Source organism: Ictidomys tridecemlineatus, chromosome 2, assembly GCF_052094955.1.
Source record: "Ictidomys tridecemlineatus isolate mIctTri1 chromosome 2, mIctTri1.hap1, whole genome shotgun sequence".
Classification (NCBI taxonomy): domain Eukaryota; kingdom Metazoa; phylum Chordata; class Mammalia; order Rodentia; family Sciuridae; genus Ictidomys; species Ictidomys tridecemlineatus.
The window spans coordinates 191,305,532-191,319,898 of NC_135478.1; the positions used below are offsets into that span (position 1 = coordinate 191,305,532).

Here is a 14,367-nt window from a genome sequence, read left to right on the forward strand (position 1 = left end):
TATTTTTGGAGGCAATGTTTGGATTTAAATTTATGCCTTTTAAGTGAGATGACTACCAACTGATGCCCTGGTTTTCCATTGTTCACTTTTTTTTCTACATTGTAGCTTGAATTGATGTGTTTGGAATAATTCTTTTTCCTCATAAGGTATATGCATATGATGCCTTAAATGTGAAATTGCTGCTAATGCTACTTCTTATTTAGGTTTCAATTTAGAGGTCAAATACTACTGGAAACTATTTTCACCCCGACTCTGCTATTCACTGAGCACATACTTATATACTTGTGTGTTATTGCTTTGTTTGTTTACTCTCTCCACTATTGGGTAAACCCTTGTGGGAAGGGACTCCCATCTTATTCACTGTGGTCTTATGCAACATTGGGGAATTTGTAGGTATTCAATATAATATTTGTTTAATGATAATTGAGTGGACAAATGAAAATGGATTGCTATGAATTTAAAACTACTGTGATACCTCAAAAGCCTAACTATTGGCTGGAAATAGTTCACTTCTCCCTATAATAGCACATATTTAATATTTACTGCAGATCATTACATAAAATTTCATTATTATGTCCCACTTTAAAAAATAGGAATAAATTCACCTTCAATTGTAAAGATGATACAAACCTGATACTGTGAGTTGTAAAGGAAAAACGGCAAAATTGGGACTTGTTCTTTCAACAAGCACTAGTATCCATTTCCAATGTGGTCAAATATCTTTTAAGATAAAGACAATTTCTGCAATAATACTTGTCCTGTTTCCTTTACCTGTGCTTGTCTTCCTAAACTCCCCATTTCAAGTTATGATGGCTCCATCCTTTTAAATTCTCAAACTAGAAACCTCTGTTCATCTTTTCATTCATCCTAAATAGTGGCAAATATGTTGCAGACACACTTTATTATTAAATTAGTAATAAGTATGGGGAATGGGTTTGGGGCTAGAAGTTCCATCTAAATAAAGGAAATAATTTCCAAAATACCAGTCATTAGGGAGGGAAAGTAGGCATCACTAAATTCAATGGACGTTGTTGCTTATGTTGCAAATCTGGCCTTCATCATTTTAGGAGATTTTCAACATCGTGATACTATATTCCATCTCCTCACCTCATGAACAGGTACATTATTTTAGAAGTTACAGAGATTGGGTTAGGGGTTCTGATTGAAAGCAATTCTGGGAGCTGTTGTAACATTTGAGAGTGATAGCATTTGTGGGAGAAGGTAGGGAGAAGGTAGCAGGGCTCCTGAATAATTGAGAGGCTTAAAGTTCCTATGTGATCTCGGTTTCATTTCTTGGAAACCCATTATTGTAGAATGCCCGAATCTAGTAACAAAAATTTCAAGGACTACTTAGAATTTAATGGACTTGGGTTAACAAATTGTGGATTGGGAAGCATTTTATTTCCTCTTGTGAAGGACTAGAATAAAACTGAAAACCTAGTCATAAGTTGCTGATCCACTGTAAGGGCTATGAGCCACAGATAAGGGGAAAAGCCTGAGTGTGGTGTCTACATTTGTGCCTACTCGTAGGTCACTTACCCCCTATGACATCAGAAGGCAGCCTGCTGACTAACTCAACACGTTGCTGACTTGTAATGCAGGAATCCTCAGTTAACCACCAGACTTAACTTTCCCTGTCTTAGGTCTTGGCAGAAGCAACACTGCAGATTTCTAATTCTCATAAATGTAACCAAGGACGGGCACAGAGAGGAATTTTAAAAATTATACATAGGAAATTGATCAACAAGTCATACTGATGCTGCATTAAAATTTGTAACTCAAATTTGATTCTTCTCCTCCCTCCTCATTACCCTCATTCTTAGCTCTCATTATTCCTGCCTGAATTGTTGCAGGAACCTGGTGACAGTCTTCCTGCTTCACTGTGGCCCATACATGGCTCTCCTTTACAGTGTTTCCAGGGATAGGTGCCTTACCTATCTCTTCCTCCCTCCTTCTTTGTCTCTCTCTTACTCTTACTCTAGCTCTCAAGTTTAATCTCTTTACTTCCACTCCATAGGTTAAAAAAAATACCTAAATAATTCAGCCCCATTTTGTCTGTCTGGTTAAGCCATTTACTGTCTGGCTCAAACTAACTCCAGTGGAGTCCCATGGATTCTTCCTCCATAGTTCAAACCCTCTGAACATCTTGCATCTGGGTGGCTTTTACTGTTGTGCTTTCTTACTCTCATGTTTAACCACTTGTTCTTTCCTCTGCCTAAAGTGACCTTATCATTCTTCTTTAATTGGGAGCCTTTCACTGATTCCTAAAAACTAACTCAGAATGTTACTTCTTTGTGAAAAATTTCTTGATTGTTCTGACAGTGTCTTCATTTCTGGCCTCTCTTAGCTCTAAGAAAGTCATTGTCATGTCTTTTTTGTTATTCTAGACATTACTTATTACAGTAATTATGATTGTCTATTGATGGATCTCTTTCTGTCATTACATTTTAGATTCTCTGAGATAAAGAGGCTATAGAGTATCCATCTTTGATTTAACAGGGCTTGTTACAATCCATGGTGCACAGTAGGATTCAAAATATCTTTTGGAATATGGAATGACCCTCCTATGATAAAATAAAATAACTATATGTATCATGATTTATGTACCATAAATATTTTGCTTCACAAAATAACATATTTTCATAATTTTTAATTTCTAAATTTATAAATAATTTAAATATTGTGGGCAATCATTTAAATCCAGAATTAAAATAATTGTCCTGAACTTTAGAAAGGGTGATATTTTAAGACCTGGAAGATGTATAAAAATAAATGTGCTTTAAAATACTAAATCCTTTTTTGAAATTCAACTTTAATGGAGAGAGAAGAGAAGACCAATGCCATGGTAATTTTGGTGAGAGGTCAAAAGGAAAAGGGAATATTACTCTGCAATAAAAGAGAATAAAATCATGGCATTTGCTGGTAAATGGGTTGTGTTGGAGAAGATAATGCTAAGTTAAATTAGCCAATCCCCAAAAAACAAATGGTGAATGTTTTCTCTGATATAAGGAGGCTGATTAATAGTTGGCTAGGGAGAGGGAACATGTGAGGAATAGACAAACACTAGATGGGGCAGAGGGGTGGGGTGGGGGAGTGAGGGCGCAGGGGATTAGCAATGATGGTAGAATGTAATGGACATTATTATCCAAAGTACATGTATGAAGACATAGATAGGTGTCAACATACTTTATATACAACCAGAGATATGAAAAATTGTGCTGTATATGTGTAATAAGAATTGTAATGCATTCCTCTGTCATTTAAAAAAATCAATTAAAAATTTAAAAAAAAAAAGGAAAAGGGAGGGATAGAAAGGATACGCCTACTTAATCAATAGCACACTATTATGTGCCAGGCACTGTGTTAACCACTGAGAATACAGAAAAGTAAAGAAGTCACCTGTTCAAAAAGGACTCAGGGAACATAAAGGGAAGATGGGAAATATTGAAAAATGCATTTCACTTTTATCACAATCATATATATTTCTGGGTCCCTTTTATCATCAATAATCAAGTTTGTCATCTTTATCAGATTTACTTAAGGTGTTGAATGAAACTCTGATATGCTAGATCATATGACTGACATTTTAAATTTTAGAGTAGAATTTTATTTATAGGCATCATCTAATTTAGTCTAGAAAGCCAGTTTGAAAAATATTTTCATTCACATGTTGCCTAGGAGTAAGTGCAGTAGTTATGGATTATATAAATGTTAAATTTTAGAGAAGGCACCTGTCAAAATGTTTTCCAAAGTAGGTTTCACTATTTATTCTACCACTAGCAGTGTGCAAGAAGTCTGTGTCTCCAAATCATCTTCCACTTTTGGTATCTTTTAAATTTTTTCCAATTAAATGCATGTAAAAGGCTATCACCTTTTTATCTTGATTTTCATTTCTCTGTTCTCTAGCAGTGCCCATCATCTCTTTGTGTCCATTGATCATGTCCTTTCTGTTTTGTGAAATGTCTGCCCTCTCACTTCCAAATGAATTGTTTGTGCTTTCTTATTGATTTGGAGTTCTCTCTGTGTATACTCTTAATTCTTATTTGTGTTGACTTTGTGTAATGTAAACATCTTCTCCTAGTTTGGAATTTGTGTTTTTATAAAGTCTTTTAAGACACAATATTTAAATTTTCATAGAGTTACACTAACTGATTTTTGTGGACTACTTTTTCTTTTTTCTTATGTATGAAAATATTTCCTACCGTGAGGTCTAAGATATTCACATATATTTCTAAGAATTTTAAGATTTTTGACATTTATGGTCTTAATCCATGTGGAGTTAAATTTTCAAGATGCATTGTGCCAGTTTTATCTTTTTCCATAAGGGAAGTCATTTCCCCTGTCTCCCTAAACTGACTAATCCTTTATTTCCCTATCGTTTGACATGCTACATTTGCCATATACCAAGGTTTTAGATAATGTCTTATTATGTTACTGAGCTCTCAGTTCTGTTTTGTTGATCAGTCTGTCTTCCCCTTAACCAGTACATACTGTCTCAGTAGCTAATCTTGGTAGGAACTCTGAAATCAGCTAAGGGAAGTTCTTCCTCCTATTTTTCTATCTTTCAGAAATATTCCAGCTATCTTAGTCCTTTTTTTCCCTTTGGACTCATACTTCCAAATTATGCTATAAAGTTTTAAAATTGTGATTAGGATTAAATTCTTAGATCAATATGGGAGAGAACTAATATCTTCCTAATATGTCTTTCCTATCTATGAATATGGTATGTTACTTAATTTTTCTAGATCTACTTTAATATATCTTAATATAATTTTATTCTTTTCCCTTTAAGAATTTTGTACACTTTCGATTACTTTTTGCCTACATGTATTTTATATAATATGTAAATTTCATTTGTTTTTACTTTTCTTCCTTGTGTTTACCTCTGATTGCAAACTTTTCCCTATATATTGCCTGTTTTTCTAAGACACTACCATAATAAAATACAGTTGTATCCCTAATCATTTGTCCCCGAAATGGGTTTAAAGGGCAGACTCCTTTCCTTTTGACTCCATTACTTTAAAAAAAATTATTTTAAAGAATGAATTAGGGGCCGGGGGCTTGGGTTGGGGCTCAGCGGCAGTGCACTATCTGGCATGTGTGAGGCACTGGATTCAATTCTCAGTGCTACATATAAATAAATAAAACAAAGGTCTATCAACAACTAAAAAAAAAAGAAAATATTAAAACAATCAAACATATATATATGTGTGTGTGTATATATATATTAATGATAGTATTTTGGCTAGATAAAAGCAAAATCATTCATTAGATATGATTTTTCCCTCTACAAATGAGATTTTCTATATTGTTATGGGAATAAAGAGGAAGCAGGAACAATTAAATGCCACTTCATGGTCTCTAAATATTTTGAACACATATACATTATGTACTTGGAGAAGGAAAGGTAGGTCAGTTTGTTGTTGGATTCCATAAAAATGAATCATTTCATAGTTATATGCTTCATTAAGCAATATAAATTTATAGTTCAATTCAGTATCAATTATGAAAACTGTATTTTCTTATGAAATTATTTTTACATAAACATCATTTTCATTTACATTGCCACAAAAGATACTAAATGTTTTTAGTAAAGCTAAAATTAAACATTATAAATATATACAAATTTGAGATTGGCTAACTTCACTTAGCATTATCTTCTCCAACTCCTTCCATTTATCTGCAAATGCCATGATTTTATTCTCTTTTATTGCTGAGTAATATTCTATTGTGTATATATGCCACATTTTAAAAAATCCATTCATCTACTGAAGGGCATCTAGGTAGGTTCCACAGTTTAGCTATTGTGAATTGTGCTGATATAAACATTGATGTGGATGTGTTCCTGTAGTATGCTGTTTTTAAGTCCTTTGGGTATAGGCCAAGAGGGACAGCTGGGTCAAATGGTAGTTTTATTTCCAGTTTTCAAAGGAATCTCCATACTGCTTTCCATATTGGCTGCACCAATTTGTAGTCCACCATCAATGTATGAATGTACCTTTTTCCACACATCCTTACCAACACTTAACAAATTGTTGTTTGTCTTCATAATAGCTGCCATTCTGACTGGAGTTAGATGATATCTTAGAGTAGTTTTGGTTTGCATTTCTCTAATTGCTAGAGATGATGAGCATTTGTTCATATATTTGCTGATTGATTGTATATCCTCTTCTGAGAATTGTCTGTTCAGGTCCTGGTCCATTTATTGATTGGGTTATTTATTTATTTATCTTTTTGGAGCTTAGTTTTTTGAGTTCTTTATTAACCCTAAAGATTTGTGCTCTATCTGAGTATAGTAGAAAAAGGGAATGTAACCTGAATCATTTTAAGGAAAGAAAATATCTGCTTGCATTTGAGCAATCTGCAAGTCTTGGTTATAAAATGGCCAGTGGCAATACACATATAAAAACTTTTAATGGAGTATAAATTTAGCTGCCTTTCAGTTTTTAGTTAGCTTTTTAAATTTTTTCCTTCTTTTCTGGAGTGAGAGTAAATGTTATATCAATTCAGTTGAAAAAATAGATAATATAAAATACAAAATCAATAGTTGATATCTTAGAAAGTAATTTTATGACCACAGCTGGACTACCAGTGCATAAGACTTCATTATTTAAACCAAGAGAGAAATGTTCTCACTTGTGCTTATTAAATTCATGAATGATAAAATAATTTACATTTATATGCATTTTCACTATGGTTATATAAATTTTAATGTGAGCAATGTAATCTTGATTGGAAATATGGCATTATGGGAATTATTAAACATTTTTACAAAGTCAGTATTTGCTATTGAATTATTGTAAAGATCAATTTTATTTAAAAATATACAAAGTAATAAAAGAAAATGTGAATATGTTTTGTAATGTTTATTTGGCTTTCTCTTAATTTGAATTTCACCCTGTATAAAAATATTTAGAAGATGTAGTCCCAGGACAAATGTATAACATTTTGTTTTAATTTTAACAGTAAAGAAGAATCATCAGTAACATCAGAAGAGAATAACTTTGATAATTCAAAGATTACAGGTAATATTCTTATTTATTTTTTAAACAGAATTTTTCTCTTTTTTGAAAGCCTACAATTGAAACAATCTTATAAAGGTGCCATTGTATCAACTTTACAGATGCTTATATCCCAAGAATCGTTTGTTCTCATGAGGACAAGGAAGACTTGGAAACCGGTAATCAGAATGTAAAAGACGTAAACAGGGAACATGATGAACATAATGAAAAAGAATTAGAGTTGATGGTAAGTGTTCTGGTTGCCACGGTATTAGAGAAGATGAATCCATTTATGCTTCAAAGATGCTGCAATGCCTGCTTTTCAATAGCTTCAACTAATATAATTTGCAAACGTGAAAGCACTGTCTATTCTTTCCTTGCATCTCTAGCTTGATCAACAAGGCACTTTGATTTCAGTATGTTGCTTCTGGTCTCTGCAGTGGTAAATTAATGACATTCATTTCTTATCTCTGTACCAGAGGCTCTGAGTAATAGTTTACAGGAATTGTAGGAGAGGTAGCACTATCCTGATGTGCATTTCTAATCTTTGTGACACGTGTACACTTAGCACAAACTCGTCTGTAAAATGAGAAGGCTGGACGAGATGATTGTTAATGTCCTGTCCAACTCTACAAGTCTATAATCCTTGCATTTAACAGCATTTCATTTCACATTTTACTTAGTTCCATCCTTGTGAGAATCTCAAAGTTCTATATCATTGTAAAGTATTAAATTACCAAGTGAGAAGAAAATAGCCTGTGCCATAATTTTTAAACAGGAAACAAATTCAGTGCTGTACAATTTTGTATTAAATTTGTTATAAATTTCACACTTGGTGAGCATTCAATCTATTGGGGATTTTTGGGGGGGATGGTTTAGATAGCACTTTTATCATAAAGGAAGAAATAGAAGTAAATGAGTCACATAATGCAATTTATCCCTTATTGTATTTGGTTGGAGCTCATATCATTGGGATACATGGATTCATAATCATCTAAGATTAAAATGACATTTGCCTCTTCGAGTGTCAGTGCTGAAACAGAAAAGAAATAGAGCTTATCTTTCCCCCCACATATTCCACCTTTTCTATAGTGATATGGCAACTGCATCACTAAAGTATGCAATTTACTTTGCTCCAACTTTAAGAAACTACAAAGTTGTCACCCATTCTGAGAATTCTCACCAGCTGAAAGTTAACATCACCAATTTTTTTTCAAACTACAGAATATAATGAAAGTACCCTGAAAAATCACATACTTCACCAATACACCTCATTACAATGAGCAGACTCAAATATAAAAGTTTGTTTAGAAGTTACTGAGATTGTACGTCCAATAAATGAACAGGGAGCAGTAATTTAGATGCTAATTTGCTCCATGCTGACGTTAATGCATAAAACAATGAAGCTCTATAATAGATGGAAATACAACCAAATCTGTGGAACCCACAGGCATTGGCTTACAAGACAGCTTGCAGTTGACAAGTAACATGAGCCTTATGTGAGAAGAAGGGGGAAACGTAAGATTTGCATATAATTATTGAGATCATGCAAATGTCAGTTATGAGGAGGAAAAAAAAAACACAGGCATCTCACTGTTAAATCCTGACAGTTGGCATCACTGAAGAGCTCAAATACATTTGAGTACCAGTTGGCAGAGGGTCATTAAAACAGAATTTGCAGAGACATTAACTCCCTCACTTTTCTTTGAGTGACGTTTTGCTATTAATAGTTTGCAGAGGCTTTGCAGAAAACATATTAATAAGAGAAACTGTAATGGGGGCACCTACAGCAAGTGTAAATGCAGCGAGGGGCACCCAGGAAGCTGCTCTCTAATTGATTAGCATGGAGCTATCAATGTGTATATCCTAAGTGAGGAGAAAATGCAATGACAAGCAAGAATAGTGAATAATACAATGTGATATTCAGAGGCTGGGAAGGAGAGTGATTAATTTGGTTCCCTTTTCTTACTAATCTCATTCCCAAGTCACAGCCTACAAGGATCTCCCCAAAACATCAGGCTTCCAGAGTTGGTATAAATTTTGCAAATGAGGTGCATCAAGGAAATCTATCAGATAAAAATTACTAACCAAATTAATAAAATGTATTTAGTCAGATGGTCATTATTTTTGTTGTTTTTATCCCATAAGATAAATCAACGCTTACTAAGAACTGGAAATGCCACTTCAAGAGTCGAAAAGAACACATTTTCAACAGATCCAGTTGATTTCCCAAATAAAGCTGAGGGGTTAGAGAAGAAGCAAATTCATGGTGAAATATGCACTGACTTGTTCAAAAGGCCTTTGTCTCCAAGTTCATCAGCAGAAAGTTCCTTAAAGGGAGATTTTTACCACAATAAAAAATATTCCTTTGGAAATGAGGATAGTCATCCAGCTTCAGAGGAAATTGCTTCAGATTTGGGAAAAATCAAGTCATCACTGGGAGAAACCAGTAGTGATGAATTAGTGCAATTACATACTGGCAGCAAAGAAGTTCTAGATGATAATGCCAATCCAGCCCAAGTGAGTGGTAGAGTACAAATATTCTGTCCCTCCTCAGATCGACTATTGTCAGAAAACCTTAACAAGAATCATGAAGGAGGAGTTAAGAAAATTGAAATAACAGATTGGGAATGTTCAAGAAGAGATTTCCATTCAGATACATCCACATATCTGGAAGAATCAACAGAAAACGTATCTTCCAAAGAAAGTTATAGCAACAGTATGGATGAGAAGAAACGAAGAATACACTTAGGTGCTCATGAAAAACAAAGCAAAAAATTTCAGTCAATCTTACATGACCAAGAAGGAAAGATGGGCCACTCTGAAATAAGTGTAGAAGGGTTGGAAGCTAGGAACAGAGACCTAGTTCCTGTGCTAGGCAAAGATACTACAGTTCTGGCCCAGACAATCACAGCAGACACTTTTCCCTCATCAAGGAAAAATCCAAATTGTGAAGACGTTGTATTCACAAGTCCAGCAAGAGATGAAGGCACTCCTTTAGAAGGGATAGCCAGTCAAGCTTGCTCACCAAGAAATGGAAATGGTTTAAGGGAAGATTATCTTTTCCAAATTGAAGAAGAAAAATCAGGTTGGATTAATCCTGAAGATCAGAATAAGAATAAACAGCCTAAACAATATTGGAATGTTCTGGAAAGTCAGGAAAAAGCAAGAAAGAGTGAGATAAATATAGCTGAGCAGATCAAAGAACAAGCAGATTGTGAAGACATGTGCAGAAAAAGAGATAACATTAGGAGTTTGAAAGCTACTCCTAGGGAAGAATTGTTTACCTGCCAAGAAACAGAGCGTTACGAACTGTCTTCTCTAGCTGATCATGGTATTACTGAGAAAGCAGAAGCAGGAACAGCTTATATAATTAAGACAACATCAGAAAGTACTCCAGAAAGCATGTCTGCTAGAGAGAAAGCAATAATTGCTAAGCTACCTCAAGAGACAGCACGAAGTGACAGGCCCATCGAGGTAAAAGAAACAGCGTTTGATCCACATGAAGGGAGAGATGATGATTCACATTATACCCTTTGTCAACGAGATACAGCAGGTGTAATCGATGACAACGACTTTGAAAAGGAGTCACGTTTAGATATTTGTAACGTACACGTAGATGAAATGGAGAAGGAGGAAACCACATCTATGTACAATCCCGGGAAGGCACACGACAGGGAGAAATGTGGCACTGGAAATATCACATCAGTTGAAGAATCTTCACAGGCCATTACAGGCAATCAAAAAGCAATGTCAAAACTGAATTTACAGTTCGGAATGTTGTCAACAGACAAAAAAAAAATCCCAGAAAATAGAGATCTTGGACAGGTAAATAAAACAAATTTAGATGCTCTGGTTTATTCTGCTTTTAACTCAGACACTAGCAGAGCTTCTCAGAATGTTTCCAGCCACCAGACTAAAGTGTCAGTGCCATCTTGTGAACAGGCAATTGCTGTAGAGAGTATAACGGCGACCATGACTCCCCATTCTGTTCCTACCAAATCAGAATATAATTGTAATCCAACCGATGAAACCCAGGATCACGCTGTGCCTAAACCCAAAGAATTTTCCAAAAGTTCAGAAATAATGATATCAGATGGTAGAAAAGAAAGATGTATAGGCCAGAATTTTCAACCAGGAGAATGCAGGATGGGAAAGTCTCTGGGGCCAATGATTTTAATCAGTGAGCCTCTGGAGAACACAGAAGAGGAAAGGCATGAAAATGAAGGATTAATAAACTCTGGACAGTCGCGATGCTCTTCTAGTATCAAAGAATCTGATAGCTCTGCTTCTGCTAGTCTCTCTGTCCAGGAAAGTCAAGCTCAAAGCAATGAGTCTCTACTCTCAAAATACACCAGCTCTAAAATATCTTATTTCCTTTTGTTTCTGATATTTCTTGTAACCATCTATCAGTATGACTTAATGATAGGCTTGGCATTCTACCTTTTATCATTGTACTGGCTGTACTGGGAAGAGGGGAGACAAAAAGAGTCTGTCAAAAAGAAGTAACCTTGGCACTTATTATTATTCTCTCTTAAAAGATAAGCTATTTAGCCCCAAACATTTGGATTGGTGAAAGAGACTATTCATTGTTCAAAGAGCCAGTGCAGTTTTTCTCTTGAAGGATCATTTAAAAAGGAATGCGTATGAAGTTTGCTCCTTCATATCAGTAATTATTCTATATAGGACCATTATGTTTGGATCATTAAATACCTATATGAATATGAGATCTGAAGCACGTCAAGTTGAAATTAGGTACAGCTGTTGCTCCTTAGCAGGCTATGAAGTCGCAATGCTTCACGTCTCTTCACTACTTAAAGTGCTATTTCTTGCATTCATTTCTTTTGCAGTAAAGCTTCATTTTTTTTTTTTTTTCCCTGAGAGCACTTTTCCCCCTATGGCTTTTAAAAATAGATAAAACATGAACAATGAAAGAAGATTTTTTTTCTTTTGGTCCTTTAAACTTGACCACGAAATTTGCATTTACTGCTGTATCATTTATCAGTACATACTGATAGATCAAATATTTTAAATTTCATTTCATAATTATAAGAAAAAAACCATGCATATTGAAATATGTAAACTTAAATTGAAAAAGCACACACATTATATTCACGTGATTTAGACTTCATACGCACACCTTATACCTTTTTATGCCTATGAAGTCAGGGTGTTCATAAGCCAAATTTGACCAAGACTGAAACAATTGGAAAATTATTTCTCAATTCTGAAAAATTTTGTGGATGGCCTGTCTTTAAGTGATGTTTTTCTCTTATAAAGAGAAACTGTAACATAGTTGAACAATTTCAATGTCAACTATTATTCAGAGTGGAAAATTTAAATTAAAAGTTCCACAAGCATTGTTTCAGAATGACTTTGTACCTATAAAACATAAGGCATTAAATGATAATAATAAAAAAGATATCCAAATGAACTATGTATTCTATGTGTTACTACTTTTGCCTTCAAACATTTTTTTTTAATCTTTTATCTTTTCTCATGGTAAGGCAATGAATTATTCCCCAAGGTGCATTTAGAGAACAGTCTCTGGTAATATTCATGATGTGATTAGGTGGTTTTAAGAAGATAATTCAAAATTTTAAGTAGGTAAATAGTTAAGTGTGGAAATCTACTGAAGAAGAAATGAAAGTCAAGTATAGCAGTGACTTTGTCTGTTGTAGTTACCTAGGCAAAAGAAATAAATAGGAGAACTAGTCATTTTAGTTAGGGATAATGCAAGGATTTATATACAATCTATTTCAACAACTATTTGTTGAAGGACTATAATCTACGAAACCCTGTATTCTGTTCTATCGTGGAGCTTTTCCTTAAGTATTATCCATAACTACTCCTAGTTTTAATTATATAGTATGATCCTTTTAACTTGGCTGCAGGGATGAAAGCAAGTCACACAAAGGAGCCTATGGAGATGATTCCTTTTTCATAGGAACATGTTTGATACAGCACATAATGTTGATCTTCAGAGGAAAAGAGATAGTCTATTCACCTGTAATGGTAAATTCAGTGAGTATAATCTGCATATATCAGCCCACTATCATATGTGTATTTTTGAGAAGACAAGAATCAAACACTTAAAACTGACTTTTAGCTGGTAGTAAATTATTTTCTTAATTTTTATTAGGTATACAACTATTTCCCAATCTCCTGATGCATGCGACTCTCAAGTCCCATTGAAAATAAATGCTTGACTTTAAGTTGAGCAAATATAAACATCCTGAAGTAGAACTTAGGGCAAATATTTGATTGTTTGATAAAGCATATTTTCACTTAGTACAAGGGGAATACTATAAATGTACCTGGAAATTATCTCCCAAACTGCTGTCCTGATATTATGTTGACAGGTCCAAATTACAATGGAGTTAAGTTTAGCATTTTTCCAGTTCTTACTGGCTTGGTGTTTGAATTCTACTTTTTAAAGAGTTTTAGTCAATATGGCATCTCATTAATGCAAAGAATACTACATTACTTTATGAACACAGGTGCCTGAGTTGAAATTATTCCCTTCAAAGAATAACATAACCTCTTTTATCTCTCTTATTTGACTTTTCATAACATTACTTACCAAATCTTCTCATATGTTTGTTATCAAACAATAAGAAGTTTCAAAGGATTAAAAATAGTTGTGTAATTCTTTGCATGCCATAGAGAAATAATTGATGATTGAACTGACTTTCCAAACATTACTAACAAAGAACTTGAAATACAGTCATAAGAACTTGGGAAACTATTGATTGCTAGATGGAGAGGTAGAATTTTGCAAGCTATTTTAGTCATTGCACTGTGTTAAACAAGAAAGGTGGGTCTCAGGAATAACTGGCAGACCCTGGCTAATAAATATTTGGCTGTGAATCATCATGGGAAGGGTCATCATCTTTTAAGCATAGCTGCTGGCACAATGTCTCATAAAGTAATGATAAAAAGCCAAATGAGGGTGTGGCAGAAGAGTCAGCCCAGAGGTACCTTATATGTCTCCTTTATGTATTGAATAAGAAACTGTGACCTTTCATCCTGATGGGCTTCAGACTTTTAGAAACAAAATTCTAAAAATTAATTGATATGTCAAGCAAACAAACACTTATTTAAAAAGAAGCACATTTGTATAAGCCACAATACCACAATGTATGTCTCAACTAAGAGAAAATGAATCAACAAAATGACATTTACTCTAAGATATTAAAGAACATTGGGTTAAACCTAGCCTTGCCTTCCTGATGAGATCCAGTAATTTCATAGTGAATTATTTCAAGGAATATGTGTATCTATATATTTATCACTGTTTTACAAAAGAAACAGAACATTTTTGTTTCTGGTTTACAATGTAAACTTAAAAGTATCCAGACCAAAT

At 34.1% G+C, this 14,367-nt stretch overlaps 1 protein-coding gene across 2 annotated transcripts in view; it reads left to right on the plus strand.

Moving 5' to 3' along the window:
• The window catches only part of Ppp1r3a (protein phosphatase 1 regulatory subunit 3A), a 35,539-nt gene extending 23,104 nt beyond the window's left edge, over positions 1-12,435 (plus strand). For both annotated transcript variants that reach the window (XM_078030961.1, XM_005332303.5), the window contains 3 exons: positions 6,967-7,025; positions 7,124-7,248; positions 9,150-12,435. In XM_078030961.1, coding sequence (XP_077887087.1) covers positions 6,967-7,025; positions 7,124-7,248; positions 9,150-11,510 — 2,545 coding nt within the window. In that variant the 3' untranslated portion in view covers positions 11,511-12,435. The remainder of the gene's footprint in view (positions 1-6,966; positions 7,026-7,123; positions 7,249-9,149) is intronic.
• Positions 12,436-14,367: the final 1,932 nt, after the last annotated feature.